Genomic DNA, 19,546 nt, shown 5'->3' with positions numbered 1-19,546 from the left:
CAAATACTATTTACTACTTCTTCCCTCACGATATGAGCCTCGCATCAACTAGAGCACACTGACTGAAGCCACCGCGAATTATAAACAAGCCACCCCGCCCTCGATTCCAAGAGAAGCAAAACATTAAGCGTGTTTCTGTTTCTCTCCTCTCTACCCCAAGATACCCAACCCTATGCCACCACTACCGCCACTGCCCTTCCCCTTGTCTTTGCCCCTGCTGCTCCATCGCCTACTGCTGTGTCGCCGACTTGGCCCACCAGTGCCGTTGGAAGGTGGCGGCCCGGGCGAACTCGATCCGAACTCGACTATCGATCCATCCGCCAGCCGGATCCCCCTGATGCTGCCGAGGCAGTCCGGCTCATCGCCTCACCACCTTCGATGCTGTGCCTTCCCACGGCTTCAAAAGCGGCGCCTCTCAGATCAGGGCTCACTCTGGGACTCCTCCTGAGTATTCCCCGGCACTCTCGGTCCTGCGGTGTTGAGACCCTAGGCTCCTGCCCCGCCGCCCCAGTCGGCTCCAGAACTTGGAATGCTTACTCAGCTCACCACTGCCATTGCCCAACGCACCAGGGTAGACACCTCCTCCCATGACGGGGCCGGCAGAGATCGTATCGCTAGTGTTACTAATCACACTGGCACCAGTGCCGCTGTCCGCGCGCCGCCTCCCTCTGCTGGCGGAACCGTTGTAAAGACTGTAGCTAGTTGGAGGGGTTTCGAGATCGAAGCTTGCCAGTCGCGGACTAGGCTCTGTCTCCACCACGCTCGGTCGGCGCGAGCGCGGTTTCTGCATGATCTGGGGGCTCTGCGAGGCGCCGCGGGCGAGCGGGCTGCTAGACCGGTACTGCAATGGGGGAGAATGGGGAAGCGGCAAGGAGTGGGTGCTGTTTGAGCTTTGGTGGCTATGATCACGGCTCATCGGCTGACTAGAATAGCCCTGCGGGTACTGGTCTGTGGGCGCGGCCCACGGCGCAGGATGTACTGATATTGGCGGATAACCAGCGGGATGGACAGGGACGGTTTGGGGGTATGGCGGTTGCACCGAGTGAGATCGGATCGAAGACCCAGAGTGCGAGAGATGATGATCCGGTTCTTCGCTGATGTCGGCAAAAACAGGGTCTGGTCGGCTATGCAAGTCTAATCGCCGTACACTATTCGAGGAGTTGGTAGGCGAGGTCCGTAGAGCACTGGATGTATTCACTTCGACGGGGATAGGGGGAGGTCGGAAAGGCCCAGTGTACTGCGCCGGACTTGAGTGGGCTGTTCGACTTGGTGGATCAGATGGAGGCCTGCTCGTCCGGCCTACCAGGGGCGGGGACGGAAGTTTAGGCGAGGCGCGTTGGGAAGGAGGCGAGACATTACCGGAAGCGCGCTGAGGAGCAGGCGAGGCATTACCCGCTGGCATGTTCGAGGTGAGCGGCTCTGCTGCAAGTGGGCTTGACACTCTGACGGGACTGAGACCCTCGCTGGAGACGGGCTTGTCATTCTCCTTGAGACGTTTGATGGTATGCGCAGTGTAGCTAGAGGACGGGACTGGGTATGACCCGACCACTTGAGAGAACGTTGGGGTCGGGGTTTCTTCTTCAGGTGATGACGGCTCGGTGTAAGGGTTTCCGGTGTAAGATGGGCGACCTGCGATGAGCTTAGGCCGTACCGGTGGTGCGTCGGTGACCGGGGGTTTGCTCATATCGAAAATAGGTTCGCCGCTTTCCCTCGGTGGCGGTGGGTTGACTTTTGATATTTTAGTAAGCGTGGACTCTGCATCGCTATTGGCTGTGACCCTGTTGTTGTTAGAAGGGAGGATGATAATGTTATCGTTATGGCCGTGCGTGTTCGTGTGACTGATGAACCCCTTTACGGTCTCCCTGCTAAGACTGACTCGCGGGTCACTCAGAATCTGTGGCGACGCTCTCCATGACCCAGCGTGATCTCGATACCGGCGTTCCACATGGCGCTTTACTGTGCGGTGGCTTGACGAAGGTGCCGCGTTGACAGGTTCATATTCGTCAGGCACTGAGATTGACTCGAATATCTCAGTAGGGGCCTGCTCAGGCGTAACCGTCCGCGAAACGCTGTCGTCGTCCACCTCGGGCATGCCATAGGGCCAAGTGACATGCCAATGATATGGGTTATAATCACCGGGGCTGTAAACCGATGGTGACTCTAGAGGTGCGGTGCTGTCGTCCCATAGGTTCCATTCGATCAAGCTCGGGTCGCTAGGAGGAGTCGAAACTGAGTCGGCTTCTGAGCTGCTACTGGTGCGCTCGAAGACAGATACAAGTGGCAATTCGCCCGAGCCTTCCTCATCATTTGACCGCTTTCTCTTGGTAAGTCGGTCAACTCTGATCTGGATGCCTTCTAGACGCAACTCCAGCTCTTCCCTAGGAACAGCAAGCTCCGGATATTTGCGCTCAAACCGGTCTATGGAAGACGACAGCTTCTTCCCGTGTATGAGGAACCGTCGGTAGTCCTCCGGCAAGCCTGTCGTAGAATCATCCCTGATTCGACGGTCGCTTTCATCAAAGGCGCGACAGAAGACGCGGACGGCGCGTTCTAGCCAGAAAGACGCTTGCTTTTCGTCAGCCAGGGTGTCGATGAAGAATGCCTGAACGATGCTGTGAATCCTCAATATGTCTAGGCTGTCCTGGTTCATGTCGACACTACGCGAGCTGTGCCCACTATTGGAGGAAACTTGATCGTCCTCATTACGCTCGATTAGGGCAAAAGCGATCAAAACCTTGAGGGTACTGTTTAGAGAAGACCGCCGCGTTTGCGGGTCATAGGTTTTCATCGGGGTTCTCTTGTCCAAAGCACGAATGCCTGTTGACTTATTAGCGACTGTTCAGCGCCTCCACTGATTTGATAGTGCTTACCTAGGGCGAGCATCTCCACCGGAACGTGCTGACCAAAGAAGGCAATAAGTGACATCAAGTTGAGCGCAGCTACATTACCGCGGTGCTGAAGCTGTTCCTTGACTGCTCGGTAAGCAGGCAAATTGCCAGCCTTCGGCCGGCTTCGATACGATCGGAGATACTTTGACAAAGGCTCTCTCGTAGCCTTCAAGTGCAATGCAGCCACATGGATCATGAGCGGGAGTCTTTCCATAAGCTGGACCAACTCATGAGCCCGACTGAGATCATCGGAATTCCAAGGTTTGCTCTTCCCCATTTCTTCTAGCAAAAGTTCCTGGGCTTCTCGCGCCGAAAGCGACTCGAGCGCTATCACCTGGGGATTGTCGAACTGATAGTCTTCCGGCGTCGTCTTTTCGGTAGATGTATAGATTATACTTGTTCCTTTGGTGAAAGGGATAAAGTCCTCCAGATTTTCATAATCGAAATGAACGCCATCGAGGACGAGCAGCCAATCTTCGTTCGAGCTGAGCCATCTATGCACAGTCCGGACCATTTTCTTGGTATCCGCCACCTCGTCCAGGTGCTTGATCCGTTGGGATGCCACCGATCTGGCAATATCCCAATAGCCGTATTCCAGCTCCTGTAATGACTTGCACCGGATCCAGAACACCCCGCCCGGGTACTCGTCTTTATGCTCGAAGACGTACTGACGAGCTAGGTGGGACTTGCCTCCACCTGGCAAGGACTGGATAAGAACTGATGACGTTCCCCTTGATCGCCTCTCCTTATCCATCAGCATCTTGTGTAACCTTTTCATTTCCTTTTCTCGGCCTTTGAAAAGTGTGTTGGGTTTGAAGGATGACGGTTTCACGAACAGAGGATCCCGGGAGGGAGCCGTGTCCGAAGTGGACTCTTGGGATGGGGGCTCGAGTCCTTGCTCGGGTTCCTCTGGAGCTGGAAGGTTGGGCCTATCGACGGCATCAAGCATTGGGGGAGACTTGAGTTCTGAAAGGGACTTATTAAGATTATCAAGGTCTTGTGCTACGGAAACAAGGAATCAGCCAAATATCCCAGAAATATCAACGCTCAACGAACACGCTGTCACTTTCAAACATCTCCTCGATCTCGTAAGGCAAAAGGACATGTCCTGATCTGCTTTGACGCAAAACCCGATGGGAAGGACCAGGACTGGGTAGAGCTGAGTAGGGGGTTTCTCCAGAGAACGTACTTGAACCTTGACCTGAATGCTGAACAGCTCGTTGCGACTTCAACTGCGTAACGGTCAGTATCGAGTCTTATGAACCGCAACACATTCAATTACTTACCCAAGGTTGCATTCTCTCCGTTATTTCATGTTGCGCCCGTGCGAACTTCTCTTCTTCTTCGACCCGCCACCTCGTCGAAACCACATCTGGTGCTTCTTCGGCCCACTCCTTGATGGTGATGGCGACCGTCCGGTAGCCCGGCGAATTGCGGCTTTCGAATTTGCACATGCCGGAATGCGTTGCTTCGATGGCGAAGTAGGTGACGCCGGGAAGCTGCGGGCTGGCCGACTGAGCATCCACCACCAGCATCTTCGTACCCTTCAAGTCGGTCTTGTGGTTTTCATGAGCCATGAGGATCTTAAATCGCTGGTAGATATCTAGGAAGTGGTTGTTGATGTTTTGTAACGTTTCGTTGTCTCTTTTGAGAGTTTTGAGTAACACAGACTCCGAATGCCAAAAGGCCTTGGGTATGACAGCGTCCGACATGCCTTGCAGCATGACGGCCCACGAGCCCATGTCCGAGCCGACGTGTGGAGTACCAAGAAAGATGATGCCGAACGTGGATACGAATATTTGGCGATAGTCTTCATGCTGAGAGGCCCTTAGGTCGTTGGAGTATAGCAGAGCTCTCTTGACGAGTATGCCGCCCAGACTGTGGCATACCCAGATAATTGGGTTGTTCGAGGTCTGCTCATCTTTCCGGTAATGCGTCAAGCTCGTCACCAGGGTTTGAGCATGCATGAAAATGAAGTTATCCGACGGGTTGACGCCATGCTTCTTCGAGTAGACGTCGGCATTGTACCCATACACGAGGATGTTTGCGCGGGTGTTCCGGAGCGACTGCGGGAGGAGATCAGTGGGCCAGAAGACGTCGTTCTTTCCGGTCCAAGTTCTTTGCGGGTCCCCGTTGAGCCCGTGGACCAGAACAACATCGACCTTCGCATCCGGATGTGTGTATACGGCTGTCGTCTCGAAGCGAGATATCTGTTTATTGATCGAGCCCTGAAACCAAGGGATAGAAAGGTTAGCAGCTGATAAGATGCTCTCGTCCGGTCTACCATCGACCAAAAATTCAGCCACTACGCCCGGGTCTGAGACCGGACCAAGCCATCGCAAGTATTCAGATAAGCTTGGTACGACACGTGCGCCTGAAGAATCGAGTGCGCCAAACAGCCAACAAGGGATGCGCAAAGGGCCGAGGGAGAGAAAAAAAAAGAGAATGGATACATCACTTACCATACTTACACTGGCCAAAGCCAAGGCGTATACTTGTTGTTGTTCTCACTGCTATCTCTGGGGGACTGGTTGTTAATGAAGTCGCGCCAGCAGGTGTAAACTAGGGCAGTACTCTACGCTCGCCCACTTATATATATGAAAGTCGAAGTTCGGTATGACAGAATAAGTGCATCGGTAATTCGAGGCACAGCAGAGGCAGGGAGAGGGAGAGGGAGAGGCGCTGTTAGCGAGACATGGGGTGCATGGCCTGCGGATCAGGTCAATCCTACGCCATCTGTGTATAGCAGCAGCGGCAGCAGCTTCGGTGGGTAGGACCGCGAGGACTCCGAACACGAAACGTTACTACATATGCCCAATGTGTTCGAGGGTCTGATGATTCAGTAGCGGAGTCCTTGTGTACTTGGGACTTTGGAGACTGTGAGCTAGCGTTGGCGAAGTGGTTGGGACGGTTCAAACATTCCTGCACGACATAGAAGGGGAGCGAGAGAGAGAGAAAGGCACGAGAGAGCAAGATAAACGACGACGATGTTGGGTCTGATTATAGACGCCTGTGTCACGGGGTCCCAGGCTGTCATTCGCAGCATGAACCGGTGTTCCAAGTCAAAGACCGCAAAGGGTGCGTGATGAAGGGATGGAGACCAGCTGAGCCTCCGGCACCCCCCTTAAAACTGGTGCGGCTAAGCGATAACGGGCGTTAGTTGGCCGCCTTAGCAGCATCTCGTCCCGCCCATCTACACACCCTCTTCCAGCGGGAAGTGCCAGGGTCCCTCTTTCTCCAGGGTACCATCCCTGCTCGCTGCCCTTGACTGGTGCTGTGTTTGCTGCAAAGTGGGTTGGTTTGGGTGGACGGGGGGCGATGCAAGGCCAGGCAGGCATCCAAATGCGGCGATGACGACAATTACCTGCCTGTCCCGAACTCAGGAACAAGACCCGGCACTCGCACACCCAGCCCAGATTCTGGATTCCAAGCTGGAGTTTGTGTGTGGAAGGGAAATGCATCGCTGGCAACTTAAGCTTCTGTCTCCCACGAGGCAGCCGGAATTCTAGCTGTAACGTAGACGCCACCACAACTGAAGCAGTTCGTGCGTACAGGTTGGTCGCGACTGCCTGCCTGGCTGGCGTTCTTGTTGCTGCATTGCAACACTCTACTGTAGCTGCAACAGCAGTTCCACGACAGCCGCTAGTACCGAAGCTTAACTCGAGAACCTTATCTGGATACGCGCATAAGCCGGTTCGTCGAATTCAATCAGATTGATTTCTTGCTTACCATTATTCCCACGTACGGCGTGCATGCACGGGTAACCAATCAAGCCCGGTTCCCATTCGCTGTCTTGCATTTCTTCAACAGATTTGAGAATATCTCAGATATGTCCAGTCATGTTGCGAGAGTGGCGAAGAAGGATTGAGACAGCAAGGCTCGACACGCAAGCATAATGTTCAATCATCAGTCATTCTACGTCCGAGTAGTGAATCATCCGAGGGCCTCGTACCAAAGTAGCATTCAAGGAAAGCAAGTGGCGGGTAATCAATTCTATGACTGCGAGCGCTTGGCCGGTTGCACAGAGAGGGCCAGGTGTTTACACGGCGTCGTGATGCCGGTGTCAATAAGGGAAATTCGGCAAGGAAACTTTCCTATGTATATCAGGATTGCTTGCATTGCAGGTAGCGCCGAGCTATTAAACCCAACCCCCACACGACCAAGGCTCACGAGGTTCATTCTGAGGTAACATCGGTGATGCAATCATCCAAGTGTCCGATGTGGAAAAGAGTCACAGGAGCAAAGTACGAGCATCTATTGGCAAACAAAATGGGGGCGGCAGCGGTACTGGGTATGTTTTGACTTGCAGGTCACGTTGTGCGTCCAAGCGGCTGTGCCTTGTGCTACTATATATTGACCGCAACCGACCGTGATCGCATTCAGATATTCTATGCGACAGACGAACAATTGTCCCATATTGGACGTGCAATATTGGAGTCTTTCTTCTCGTCCTCAGGCAATATCAAGAGAATAATAAGCCTTGGATATCCGCAGTCTACTCCACACGCATTCTCAACTCACGAGCATTTAGGCCCTAGTTAGGAGGCGAGTACGTGCAATCCCCATGAGACGGACAAGTGATATTCCCGCCGGGGTGACTCAGAGTGGATGACCAGCCTCACTTTGATGTTTATGGTCGTGCAAGAACCCAATCTATACAACTGGAGACTGGAGTACGAGTGAGGATTATGGAAGCCTGCCTGATCGACACATCTGCGCCCAGGTGGAAAAACTGTTGATAGGTTGACAGCTTCCGTAGCGGACTGCCTAAAATCTTGGAGGCCTGGGAAGCATGAAGGATCGTTACTTGCGCTCAAACATCAGGACATATTCTCTCGTACTTTGACCAAACTGGACGAGATCCTTGTCCTTCAGTTCTAGAAACCGACTATCCGGGATCTTCTTCGAGTTAAGCATGGTCCCGTTGGCGCTTTCCAGGTCCAGCAGGTACGGCTTAACTTTACCGATCTTGTCGCCATACTCATTTCTCTTCTCCTGGTAGCGGAATTGTATGACCGCATGCTGTTTGCTGATGCTCGGGTGTTCGGCGATCATATCGACCACGGCGAGCTCTCTGCCTACGAGCCAGCAGCTCCGGTGACTCAGCTCGATGGTGTCGATTATGTCGGCGCCCTTGAATACGAACAGTTTCCACACGTCCTTGGGCGATGGCTTTCGCGCCTCGGGCGGCTCGTGATACTTGAGCACAATGGTGGAACCGTCTGCTTGTGCGATGGAGTTGGAAGCGGCCGCCAAGGTTCCAGTGGTCCCGAAATTAGGCTGCTCTTTGGGCTTCGGTGGCTCTTCGCCATTCGTCACGGCAAACGAATCGGATTGCGAAGGCAAGGGCCCGTTCCGTCTAACCACTTGTTTGTCTTTGTCGCTTTTGCTCTTGCTGTCGTCGTCGTAGTCCCTCCTTCGCCGAGAGTCATGGCTACCTCGGTCTCTTGATCTTCGCCGAGCTCCCTCTTTGCCCCTCCCTCCGTCGCTGCCTCGTGTTTCGTCGTCTCTTCTGCTGCGATGCCTACGTTCGTCGTCTCGAGATCGTGAGCGCCTGCGAGGTTTCGGTGACCTCGGCGACCGAGATCGTCGGTGTCGCCGCCTGTCCTTGCCCCCTGTCTTCGAATGTTTCTCTTTCTCTGCGTCTTTCCGAGGTGCGAGCACCCTCATCGCGTCGAGAAGTTCTTCTTTCTCGGCTGCGTTCGTGGTCCGAATCGTCGTGACGCGACCGTCGCGGCGGCGGCGATCTTGTGTCGTGCTTCTCCATTTGCGTTGGTGTGGCTGGACGTAGGGGAATAAAGGCTAATCGAAGCTTTGGGAGTCGGATTTCGTTTACAGGCCGCCGATCAAGTCGCCAGGTAGAGGAAGATTGCTGTTGGTGGTGGTGTAATAAAGTGCGAGGACGTAATGGTAGAATGCGACAATGACGCCGCTGACAGCCTAAAAATTTAAGGTCCAGCGCGTCTGGAGCGCTGGGGTGCTACATGCACGGATGAGATGGGTGGCGGGGCCTGTGGGGAGACCCTGCTTCGAGGCCTGAACAACTCAATCCAGCCACCTACGACTCCAGCATTACACCCAACATATTCAAGCTTCACTCCTCACATAGCTCATGATGCCCACCTGTAACATAGTGAACATATCATTCAAAAGTGAAATGTGATGAATACTTGGAGAATTATTGGCATAAAGCTATATATTCTCTATAGATGCTGACCGACACCACTGTCTTTCTAAGAGACATGGTCAATATATGCGAGCGTTTCATTATGTCATTAGCTATGCATTAAAGTCCTCCACTGCCATCAAATCATTAAAACGCATGCGCCGGTATACCAACCGTTTACATGCTCATAGTCCCATTCCTTGCCGACGAAGGGCAGACCATCTGCCACGAGTTCCAAGTAGGAATACCCACCGACGGCCCCGTCTCCGTGGCATCGTTGCAAACCCCCACGCTGGCCTTGACAGCCTTTTCCGTGCAGTCGTTGGAGATGTAAAGACGCACTAAATATAAAAAAACATCATGAGTATAGTAACACACAGTAGGGAATCAAAGGTAGACTTACGCTCACAGCCGTCAGCGGCCGGTTCCAGGCGCTCCAGCTTCAACGACTCCACCGGCACGTTGTTCAGCTGCCCGCATGTGCTGGTCTGGTCCCTGTCGACGGTGTAGAAGCCCTGGTTCAGGTTCGAGCACCCGACGTCCGAGAAGATGCGGAACTGGGCGAGGCGCGGGTTGTCTTTGCCCTGGCGCGGGACGGCCGCGGCGTGGGCGGTGCCGGCGGCGAAGGCGGCGATGGAGGTGAGGAAGACGGTGAACTGCATGGTGGTGATATAGGCTTGAAAAGTATCTATATATGAAGTATTATAGGTAGAGAAACTCGTTTCAAGGAAGTATATAGAAGCGTTTGAGTTCTTGGGGAAATGCGTAGAATAATAAATGGCTCTTTAGTTATTACGGTTGTATATTGCTGATGTATGCTTTCGGGCGTGCTTTGCTAGAGAGAGCTGAACAGTGAACAGTGGATGGAGGCTGGTCTTTAAACTTCACCGGTGCTCCAGCAGATCGACAGCAACTCCTCTTATTAGATGGGTGTAGTCTGTTAGCCTCATTCTCCTTGAACAGTGCCCAACCGACGGGCTTCCTCCTTCCCAGCTTTCCTCTCCCCATAACGTCACAGTCCTTCCTTGGCTTGTGCATATTTTGGCAAATACGAGCTTCCAACGATTCTAGAACGCGTGTACAACGTTACGCAGCCATGCGCAGTGCCCGTGCTAGGCACTTCACTGCCTATTACCAGCGCGGCCGAGTGCGAGACTCTCTAGTCTACCATTACGAGGTTTCGTCGTTTCTGCAAGTCTAAAAGGGCCCAATAACCAAAAATAACCAAGCACTAGCGGACGGCTTGTAAAACAGGTTGCCAGCAGACGGGAAGTCTGCATGATGGAATGCACCTTGATTTGGTTTACGAGGTAGTTGGTGACCTGGCAGTGCTGCTAGTTGATTCGCTTTTACTGTCCGGCCGCAATCTAGCAACGGGATCGACATGCAAGCGCTGCGTAAGCGATAAACATGAGATCTCTAGGGGATGGCTGGATGGGCCGTGTGATTCCCCATAATTAGCGGTATGGATGGGTCTTTCGGGATTTCTTGAGAGTGCGAGCCATCTTGCCTTGTATTCTCCAGGGCCGCAATCAATGGAACAGTAATTCATTGAACGCCAATGCACGATCCGTACCGAGATTCAGAGCAGCCCAGCAAATTGGTCCGAAAACTCTGATCTGTAGAAGTCCTCCCCCTCAACCCCCAAACATCCTGAAGACCCAACTCATTGTCATCAATCGTCCTTCTCCACGCTCTCACTCGTATGCACCTCATCCCGCTCACTCACCCGGCCTATCAATCCCACTCTCCCCGCACCGCCCTATCCGCCCACCTCTCGCCCGCCCGGAGCCCAACATAAGCCGCCGGCCAGAAGACGGCCCATACCGCCAACTGCGCAACCGGCAGCACGGGCGGCTTGGGCTTGAGGGCACCAACACTACCGCCACCAGATGTGAAAACCCGCCGCTGCTGTCTGAGGGTCGACGAGATGATCCAGAGCAGACGCCCGCTCGCGACCGTGCCGAGCGCGTAGGTCAGCACGCTCTGCTTGCGGCTCAGCTTCTCCGCGAGCCAGAGCTTGCTGCCCTTTGCCGGCGCCGGTGGGGTCGGCGTTGGGGTTGGGGCTGAGCTGATGCCGCCGCTGTTAGTCATTGGTGGCGGTTATGGGGTAAGGTAAGTTGCAAGTAAGGAAACCCCGTCAACGTAGAGAGAAGAAGTGTGATAGTCGAACTGGTATCTCCTGACTATGTGCACGATTGTAAATGTACGTGTTGAGAAGATTTATCTCCAAGAACGGACAAGATGCCGACGAGTGTTGAAGAATGCGGGGTTCCTTCCATTCGGTTGCTGTGTTGCGGCCATTGATGCATGTTTGCTTGGGGAAGAACACTTGCTACATTAGGCATTTGCTTCGCTATATTCTCCAGGCTCAACTTTAAGCCTTGATTCTGGGACCATCCTCCCACTGTAGCAAAACTATTATTACGGTACAGTAAGTACATGTCAACCTTTGCCAGGCGAACCACATGCGTTCAGATTCTTTACTTTCTCTCAAGCCGCGTGTAGATGCACCCATACGAATCTCTTGGCGCATATGGTGGCGCTCGAGGCAAAAGACACGAGCTGCAAGGCATCATGCATCTTTCCATGCATGCGCAATGCAACAGCTTTTTTTTATTGCAGTTGCATATGTCCCGAGTCATTCAGCCTCCTAGAAATCAATACTCCTAATCTGCCTATTTGTTGTTTCATCCGGGTTCAAATCGCTCAATCTAGTTCATCACTCATTCGAGACTATTGTTTTCTCTCGATGTGTACTTTTACTCGTCAAATCACTCTCGCTTCTTGGCTCATCATGGCAATTTCCCGGCCTCCTTTTCCATGTCTCTATCCCGGGGAGGCACACCCGTCTCTTTCTCGAACACTGCTTCGCCAACAGGTGGGTTGTCCTCTGGCGACTGTGCCTCTTCCCTTTTCTCTTCCTGCCGCCGTGTCCTCCTCGTCACCCGCCTCTCGTTTCGCTCCTGGTCTTCCCGCATGCGCTTGATCACCTTACTCTTGGCCCGGATCCGTGCGCCGTACTTGTAGAAGATGATCGGGATTGGGATCATGGCGACCTCAAGCAAGCCCATCAGCGTACCCGCCCACTGCGGCGTCAGCGCCTTGTACATGGACGGTGCCGCCAGCGGCAGCGTCCCGCCGAACAAGCTGCGCGTAACGGCGTTGCCCGCCAGCGCCGAGGCTGCGTACACGCCGTACGCGCCTGCCAGGTAGTTGGACCCGTAGATGAAACTGATGGTGTTGCCCGCGCCAAAGGGGATGCCGAACGCGATCGGCACGGCCCAGTGGATCGTCACGGGCAGGCACGTCCACGAGAACACCAGCTGGCCGATCGGCGTGAGGATGGCCCCGAGGATCATGACGCGGGCCGTCGCCTCCGGAGCGACCTTGCCCGTCTCGGGATCTTTGGGGTGCGAGTTGATGATCTTCCTCAGCAACGGCTCTGCGCATATCGTCATCATCGTACCGGTTCCAATGCCAATAAACGAGAGACCGCTGATACCCGGACCCCACCCCCGGTATTGAGAAAAGACGATGGGGTACGCAGCAAAGCACATGTACAGTACGCCGTAAATAAGTGAAATCCACAGGTTGAAAAACCAAAGAATCGGCTCAGTGAAGGCCAAAGTAAAGGGCCTGATGAGGTTAATCTTCAAGAGTTCGGCAGTCGATTTCTTTACATCATAGCGACACCACCACCGGCCATCGTCCGTTTCTTTCCGAAGTTGCGCTGCCTTCTTCTGCAGAATGATAGGCGCATACGTTTCTTTTACCGTGACCATGAGCAACGTGCCCACGCCGGCCATGATGAGGACAAGCCAGTTGTCCCAACGCCAGCCCAGGTACTGGTAAACAAAACCACCTATGACCGGGCCAGTGGTCGGGCCGTTCATTGGCGCTATGCTCCAGAGTGACATGACTAGAGCTCGTGTCTCTTCGGTTGATATATCTACTACGGATCCCGCTGAGTTTGTTATCATCACGGCACCGAATAGCGCACTAACGGAAAGCATTAGCTTTGGGGACGACGAGAGAGTAGATACAGATCACCGAGATACGACGTACCCAAAGAATCGCACGACAATGATCTCCTCCAGAGAGGTGGCAAGACATGCAGGAATGACAAGGAGGGTGAAAACGACCATGCTTGCTATGTAAACGGGCCGACGCCCAAACAGCTCGCTGGACGGCGCTGCGCAGAGACTGCCTGACGCTAGGCCGAGCAAGTATGCTGTGACGCCCAAGGTTGTCACTGCCGTATTAGTGACACCGAACTCGGCCTGAAGACCAGGGATGGAGGCGGTGTAACTGGTTGAGTAGAAGACGACTACCCAGGTCGTGAAAGAGATGCAGACAAGGCACCATGTCCGGTACCATAGTGGCCAATATCTCGGGTTAGCAGGGTCGTCGTCCTCGAAGTAAATCTCAAAAGTCCGGAGGTCGCGAGGCCATACTTCCCACGCTGGCTGCCGTGTGTACCCGCGAGACGGCTTCTCGGTCATAGTTTTCCCCATCTCCCATCGTATTATAGGCACCTGAGATGGCGAGCTCCAGGGGCTCTAAAGGGTCTGTATCGTGGGAAGTGTGAGAAAGTTGGCTCGCGCGGCTGTGGCGCCTGGCGTGCTTGAGGAATCCCTCCTGCTTGGGTGGAGCGCGCAATGATTCCATGCTGTTGTTATCAGACGATCCGTGGAACGAACTGTCGTCTCGCATGTCGCGAGGCGACGGTTCCTTTTCGCCAGCCTTGTCTTCGGTCATTGTGTGCTGGTGGAAGTCGCGATGGGTCAGATGATATCGGTGGTTACGCCTTCCTTCGAAGGCTGAGGCTGATTGATGCCAGTGGGGTTATTTCAAGTTCGTACGAAGTCGATGATACCATGGGAATGGATGGGTTTATTGGGCTTAATGGCTGGGTAAATAATGGGATCATCTTAAGAAATGAGGAGAAATACGTCAGCAACAGGATGAAGACTCATACTGATGCTGATTAACAAACACACACACACACGCAGTCGCTGGTCAGTTTCTTTACTCCCGGCAGCCGGTTTCCTCTTTCCGGTAAGGTAGGCTTGGCTTGGGCAGACAGACAGGCATTTGAGCCCCATCACTACATACCTACGGGAGGTCGCGTCGAATAACCGACCGCTTGATGCACCGAAGCCGAGCGAGTGACGAGATAGATAGCGGCCAATAGGACTCGAGCCGATGACCGGTGAGCCCATTTCCACGAACCGGAGATAAGCGGCAGTGGGCTAGACGCCCTTGCAATACATCGACCTACATGCCTCCTACAGATACGACGGGGCCCTAAGGTTGGGCAACGAAGCCGGGAAGCGAAAGGGCTGGACGAGAACTTCGGAGTATATCATCATGGAGGGCCCGCGCCAACGGTCTATGGCCGTCGCGTGTGGCAAGTGTCGCCTCCCAATACGAGTTGGGAGGTTCGTCCCAAGCGATGTGTTGTTTTGACGAGCCCACGCTTGCGATGCAGTGCTTCTAACGGCGCGAGCATGAGTTTGCGAAGCGAAGGGCGCGCGCGACTTGAGAGAATCATCTGTCAACCCCGCCTGACCCCTGAGCGACTACGGGCACTAACCCCATGGGAGAGATAGCGGGAGACTGGGAAGAGTAGTAGCGAAGCCCCGAAGTGGAGATGGCGAGCAATTGGGCTCGGCTCGGCTACGTGCGCCAACACGACGGGATTTGGTGGTGGGCGGGTTGCCCTACGATGCAATGCTGCATGCAAATTGGATGACCCTAAGGCTATGCCAAGTAGGAAACTGTTGAAGAAGTTTTGACATCGACTTCGCGGAGTGCTTGCGTGTGTATCTTGTCCCCGACAGAGCCTTGGTGGTTTCATGGAAGAATACCAGGTACCCTAGCAAGAAAATATGTACGAGACTTGACGGATGGAGTAACTTGAGCAAGTTATCCCTTTCACCAGTTTATTGCGGCGTAAGCGCATCGCTGGAAAATGTATCAACTAGTAAGTGGTCAGGCCTTCCTTGCTAGTCTTGTCAGTGATCGCTCTTTCCCAACACCATGCTCCGGTTTCTTTCTACATGGCTACCGACTTGTCCCGTAGACCGTAACTACATAACATTATGGGCGATGACATATTTGTCGCAGTCAATGCTAAAATACATAACGAAACTCATGGTTCTCCCTGTCCGTCAGATCGAAGAACTCGCTGTTCTCCGTATGCGCCTCGCCCGCGTAGAGCCTGTTCCTCCGCTTGTTCTCCCACCGGTAATACATCATCAAGACGCCCGTCAAGACCGCCGCAGACGCCGTGGTGACGACCATGACGATCTTGGCCGGGATGTACTCGGGCGCGTCCTCGTCGCGGAAGGTAAGGGGGCCGATGATGTTGCCGGCGCCTTGAGTTGATTGAGTTAGTATTAATAAACACTCGTTGGACCTAAGCGCTGCCAGTAAGTCCGGAAGGGGCTTACAAAAGGAGATGAGAACGATGGCGTTCATGGTAACTTTCTTGGTGTGGCCCGCGTAGTTGGCGCCCGCATAAGAATACTGAGCAAAATGTGAATATCTTGTCATCGTTATTCGGTCCTCACAAGAGAATAACATACCATCAAAGGCAATGAAGACCCGATGAAATTCGCCAGGTAGTTTCCCACCATCTTCCCCGCGACATATCCCTCGGACGGCAGAAACGCCATCAGACAGCTCCCCGTGAATCCAACTCCCAGGAGCGCAATGATGCCCGGCCCACGCAGCCCAAACTTGCCCGCGAACCAGGTGGCCCCGAGCGTGCACATGATGGCGATGGCCCCCGACGGCATGGACAAGAGCGCCGTCTGCTTGGACGTCCAGCCGAAGCTCTGGATGACGGTCGCCTGGTAGCTACTAATAAACCCGTTGGGGATGTTGGACGTGAGGACCATGAGCACGAGCAGGTACGTCTGGGGATCCGCGAGGCACTCGAGGAACTGCGGCAGCTTGAAGTGCTTGTTCTCGACGCCCGTCATGTTGGTCCGGAGCCGCTCGATGGCCCAGCGCTTCTCCCGCTCCGACAGCCGCGCCGTCATAGGGTTATCGGGCATGAATAGCAGCACCAGGATGCCCACGGCGATGGTCGCAAGACCCCACACCAGGAACATGACCTGCCATGACTTGAAGTCGTTCCGCGTGTAGTGCTGGAACCCGAACGACGTGAGCGCGCCCACGATCTTGGCCACGCCCGTCCCGACGTACCAGAACCCGACCCGCGGCGGCTGCTCCGACTTCTTGTACCACATGGTCGTAATCAAGATCAAAGCGGGCGCCACCGCGGCCTCGAAGCAGCCGAGCAAGACTCGTAACGAAACGAGGCCAGCCCAGTTGTGCGAGGTCGCGTTGCAAGTCACCATGAGCCCCCACAAGAGGACGTTGACGCCGAGGAATTTGGCGGTCGGCAGTCGCTGCATCAGGTAGGCTGTCGGGAACTCGAAGGCCAGGTATGTGACGTAGAACACCGTCGCCAGCTCGGAATACTGGTCGCCGGTGATGCCGGTGTCCTTTCTCAGGCCCATGACGTTGGCATAGTTGACTGGGAGATTATTAGGCACGAGGGGTTCATTCATCAACAGACAATTGCTCGAATACTCACTCAGTGTCTTGTCTAAGTATTGCAAGAAGTAACACCCAACTATAGTTTGAGTTAGCTACACATTTCACAAACAGGCATGTTTCAGTAAGTATATGAGCACGTACACATCAAAGGGACGATCCTGAGATCGATCTTCCGTAGTAGACTCTTCTCGTCCTCCGGCGTCATTTCAATCATCTCGCCCTCATTGACATACTGCAGCGCCGCATCGCCATCTCGAACGGGCGCGGGGCCTTTGCCCAGAACTCCCTCGTCGCTGGACATATTGCACACGCAAATGATATATTATCCGAGTCTAGAGAGAAGCCAATATAAATAGACCCGGCGGACACAGCATTCCCCCTCCATATTGTCCCGTCGCGACGACTCATATATAGCTACTCAAGTCAGTATCGGTCACTGCCGAAAGGGCTCTTCTTTCCAAACGTCATGTGGCTGCTCCCCCGCATTCGGATGATAAGAGAGCCGGACGCGGGGAGAGTTGTTACGGTCTTTCAAGGCGGGATGACCAATACGGCACCCATGTCATGTTTTTGGGGAAGTATCATAAGATTGTTCGATACACAGATAACTACCTAGACGTAACGCTACAGCTAATACAAGGGAGTGATTGGAGTTGGAGTTCAAGTGTTGGAGAGCGCTGCTGTCGTTATCTCGCCAGAGGATACGGCAAATGGCATGGCATCGGAGAGGCACCGAATCTCATCGGTTCATCATCGGATGTTCGACGGAAAATCCGGCAACACAGTTTATGTAGGTTAGGGTTTTAGACATGTATTCGATTGATTAACTTGTGACTGGATATGAGGGACTTTGTTATGTTTGACCACATTTGCCGAGTTGCTCAGCGACTAGAAGACTTAGCTAGTAAGCAGAGTCCTCCTCCATCGCTCCCGAAAATGCACCCGCTGTATCGAAACCCAACGGTGCTATCAGGTCACGCAACCTTTGGGCATTCACGAAACACACATTGAATCGATCGCGAGCACATCGCACGAATAGGACGCAATCCCACTCTTGCTAACGAAGCCTCACACTCAATGGAGACTCATCCGCCCGTTACGAGGTCTAATCTCGGCCAAAGACGGTTGAAACCGCCAAATCGAGATCGCGAATGGAGTCAGTGTTTCGCGAGCATAGAAAGAAAAGGGCAAAAAAGAAAAACTTGTTCCTGGACTAACACCAAAAAAGAATGAGCCGATTGGACGTCCCACTGAGTGGTACTGGTGGTCGTCGTTGCTAGTTTTTTCTCTTCCTTCGTCGCAATTTCATGAGTCCCACGGCATCTGGATATCGAGAATGATTGGACTCACAATCAAACAGCCGGCAAGTGAATGGGGATATGGAGTGTGACAAGGCACCCCGGAATGCCCACACTGCTTCGACCTTGGCCTAAACGTTCAAACGGCGGCTGTCCAGGGCGGACGGGGCACGCGGCGCACCCAGCCGGCCTGTCTGCCTGCCCGCATGCCGGGGGCCCAGGGCAGCCTCGTGGGCAGAACCGGGCCCTTCCACCGTGGTGCAGCACATAGGGCTGATGAGAGGCACAATCGAAGATCGATCAGTCGACATTGTCGTCATTACTCTCTCTCGCCCGGACCACGAGGAAACCATTCGGGCCGCTAGACACCGTGGTCCGGCCATCTAGGGGTCCGTGTCGATTGGTGCCTGACGCCGGCCCATGGCTTAGCGGCGGGCCGTTTGCTTCTTCCCGGGGACTCCCTGCGAATTGTTCTCGAAGATGAGAATTTTGATCCTCGCAGAGTGGGAGAAGCTAAGGATTCGTCAAGGAGGATACTTGAGGATAGACGAAGCCTCGTCTGTCAATGGCCTCACCCGACGCCGATGCGCTCTGATTCCGTAGATAAATAGGTGCCTCGAAGAAGGCCTTGAAGGTGAGAGAGAAGAGATACGCAACTTCAGAGTCAAACGACCCGTTAACCGTCTATCCATCAGACAGGTGTTAAAGCCATAACCTTCTTGTATACTATTTGATCGAACTCTCAACTCATTGTCAACATTTTTCTTCTTCATCATAAGACTTAATTCATCAGGGAAGCGCCTACCAGACAGAGCAGCTATCAATCCCCTTCACTACCAACGCGGCCTCTTAACAACTTCATAATCAAATCACACACCATGCCTCACACCATGCAATCCGCCATGAGAAAAGTCGCCAAGAAGGAGACTGGCCACAACGACAAGCAGCAGCAGCTGGCCTGCTGCCCTTCGTGCGGCCGCTCCAACCTCCTCTGGTACCAGCGGTTCAACAACGTCTTCGACGGTCTCTTCGCCGGCTGGACGGGAGCAGCCGGCATCGCCGCCTCCATCATCACCATCAAGGAGCACATCATCTCCGTATTCCCAACCAGCATCCCCAGAGAGCTGGTCAGCCGCTTCTACAACTTCTTCCAGCTGGCCCGGGCCAAGAAGCAGGGCATCTGGTGGCACATCGGTGACCGGATATGTCGCTTCGGCACCAGGACCCAGGACGTCGGCTTGAAGGCCAAGAACCACGCAGCCGCAAAGACCGGCCCCAAGTCTAGAAGACACAGACGGTCCAACAGCCGCCTGCTCACCTGGATTCGGGGTGGAGCAGTGTATGAGGGTCTCGACGGCGAGAGGGTCAGGATCGAGTAAGGAGGGAGCCACAGGCTTGTATAACAGGAACATAAGGAAAACGAAAACGAAAACGAAAATCATGTATAACGATGTAGGATGCAGGAAGCTTCATTGAGCAGTAAGCATGGGTTGAGCATTGGGCATTGGGCAAAGGCGTAACTGGGATATACTTCGCTTCGAACAACTCAGACTGGTTAGAACAGCGACATTTTTTGATATTTTTCAATTTCAATCAACATTCAAGTTGCATTACAACTT

General features: G+C 53.8%; 8 protein-coding genes across 8 annotated transcripts; all 8 read right to left on the bottom strand.

The window, feature by feature from the left end:
- Window positions 1-427: 427 nt before the first annotated feature.
- Window positions 428-5,260, bottom strand: PG997_003270 (uncharacterized protein; the record flags this gene model as incomplete). Its single annotated transcript, XM_066807585.1, has 4 exons — window positions 428-2,817; window positions 2,871-3,890; window positions 3,955-4,089; window positions 4,171-5,260. Coding segments are annotated over 4 exons (4,635 nt in total), but the record flags the coding sequence as incomplete, so codon positions are not given.
- Window positions 5,261-7,691: 2,431 nt separating this feature from the next.
- Window positions 7,692-8,655, bottom strand: PG997_003269 (uncharacterized protein; the record flags this gene model as incomplete). The annotated part of the gene is made up of 2 exons (XM_066807584.1): window positions 7,692-8,304; window positions 8,417-8,655. The coding sequence occupies 2 exons, from the start codon at window positions 8,653-8,655 to the stop codon at window positions 7,692-7,694; spliced, it is 852 nt and encodes a 283-aa protein (XP_066671202.1).
- A 576-nt stretch (window positions 8,656-9,231) lies between these two features.
- On the bottom strand, window positions 9,232-9,716 carry PG997_003268 (uncharacterized protein; the record flags this gene model as incomplete). The annotated part of the gene is made up of 2 exons (XM_066807583.1): window positions 9,232-9,395; window positions 9,458-9,716. 2 exons carry the CDS (start codon window positions 9,714-9,716, stop codon window positions 9,232-9,234), a joined length of 423 nt encoding a protein of 140 aa, XP_066671201.1.
- A 1,075-nt stretch (window positions 9,717-10,791) lies between these two features.
- On the bottom strand, window positions 10,792-11,148 carry PG997_003267 (uncharacterized protein; the record flags this gene model as incomplete). Its single annotated transcript, XM_066807582.1, has 1 exon — window positions 10,792-11,148. The coding sequence occupies one exon, from the start codon at window positions 11,146-11,148 to the stop codon at window positions 10,792-10,794; it is 357 nt and encodes a 118-aa protein (XP_066671200.1).
- A 701-nt stretch (window positions 11,149-11,849) lies between these two features.
- On the bottom strand, window positions 11,850-13,815 carry PG997_003266 (major facilitator superfamily domain-containing protein; the record flags this gene model as incomplete). The annotated part of the gene is made up of 3 exons (XM_066807581.1): window positions 11,850-13,056; window positions 13,123-13,481; window positions 13,537-13,815. 3 exons carry the CDS (start codon window positions 13,813-13,815, stop codon window positions 11,850-11,852), a joined length of 1,845 nt encoding a protein of 614 aa, XP_066671199.1.
- A 1,377-nt stretch (window positions 13,816-15,192) lies between these two features.
- On the bottom strand, window positions 15,193-16,930 carry PG997_003265 (allantoate permease; the record flags this gene model as incomplete). Its single annotated transcript, XM_066807580.1, has 5 exons — window positions 15,193-15,437; window positions 15,513-15,588; window positions 15,648-16,606; window positions 16,667-16,705; window positions 16,771-16,930. 5 exons carry the CDS (start codon window positions 16,928-16,930, stop codon window positions 15,193-15,195), a joined length of 1,479 nt encoding a protein of 492 aa, XP_066671198.1.
- Window positions 16,931-18,058: 1,128 nt separating this feature from the next.
- PG997_003264 (uncharacterized protein) lies at window positions 18,059-18,238 on the bottom strand (the record flags this gene model as incomplete). Its single annotated transcript, XM_066807579.1, has 1 exon — window positions 18,059-18,238. One exon carries the CDS (start codon window positions 18,236-18,238, stop codon window positions 18,059-18,061), a length of 180 nt encoding a protein of 59 aa, XP_066671197.1.
- Window positions 18,239-18,796: 558 nt separating this feature from the next.
- On the bottom strand, window positions 18,797-19,369 carry PG997_003263 (uncharacterized protein; the record flags this gene model as incomplete). The annotated part of the gene is made up of 1 exon (XM_066807578.1): window positions 18,797-19,369. The coding sequence occupies one exon, from the start codon at window positions 19,367-19,369 to the stop codon at window positions 18,797-18,799; it is 573 nt and encodes a 190-aa protein (XP_066671196.1).
- Window positions 19,370-19,546: the final 177 nt, after the last annotated feature.

Source organism: Apiospora hydei, assembly GCF_038363865.1.
Source record: "Apiospora hydei strain CBS 114990 chromosome Unknown utg000004l_segment0_segment0, whole genome shotgun sequence".
Taxonomy (NCBI): Eukaryota; Fungi; Ascomycota; class Sordariomycetes; order Amphisphaeriales; family Apiosporaceae; genus Apiospora; species Apiospora hydei.
The sequence above is the reverse complement of the archived record's forward strand: the minus strand, read 5'-3'. Positions and strand labels throughout refer to the sequence as shown.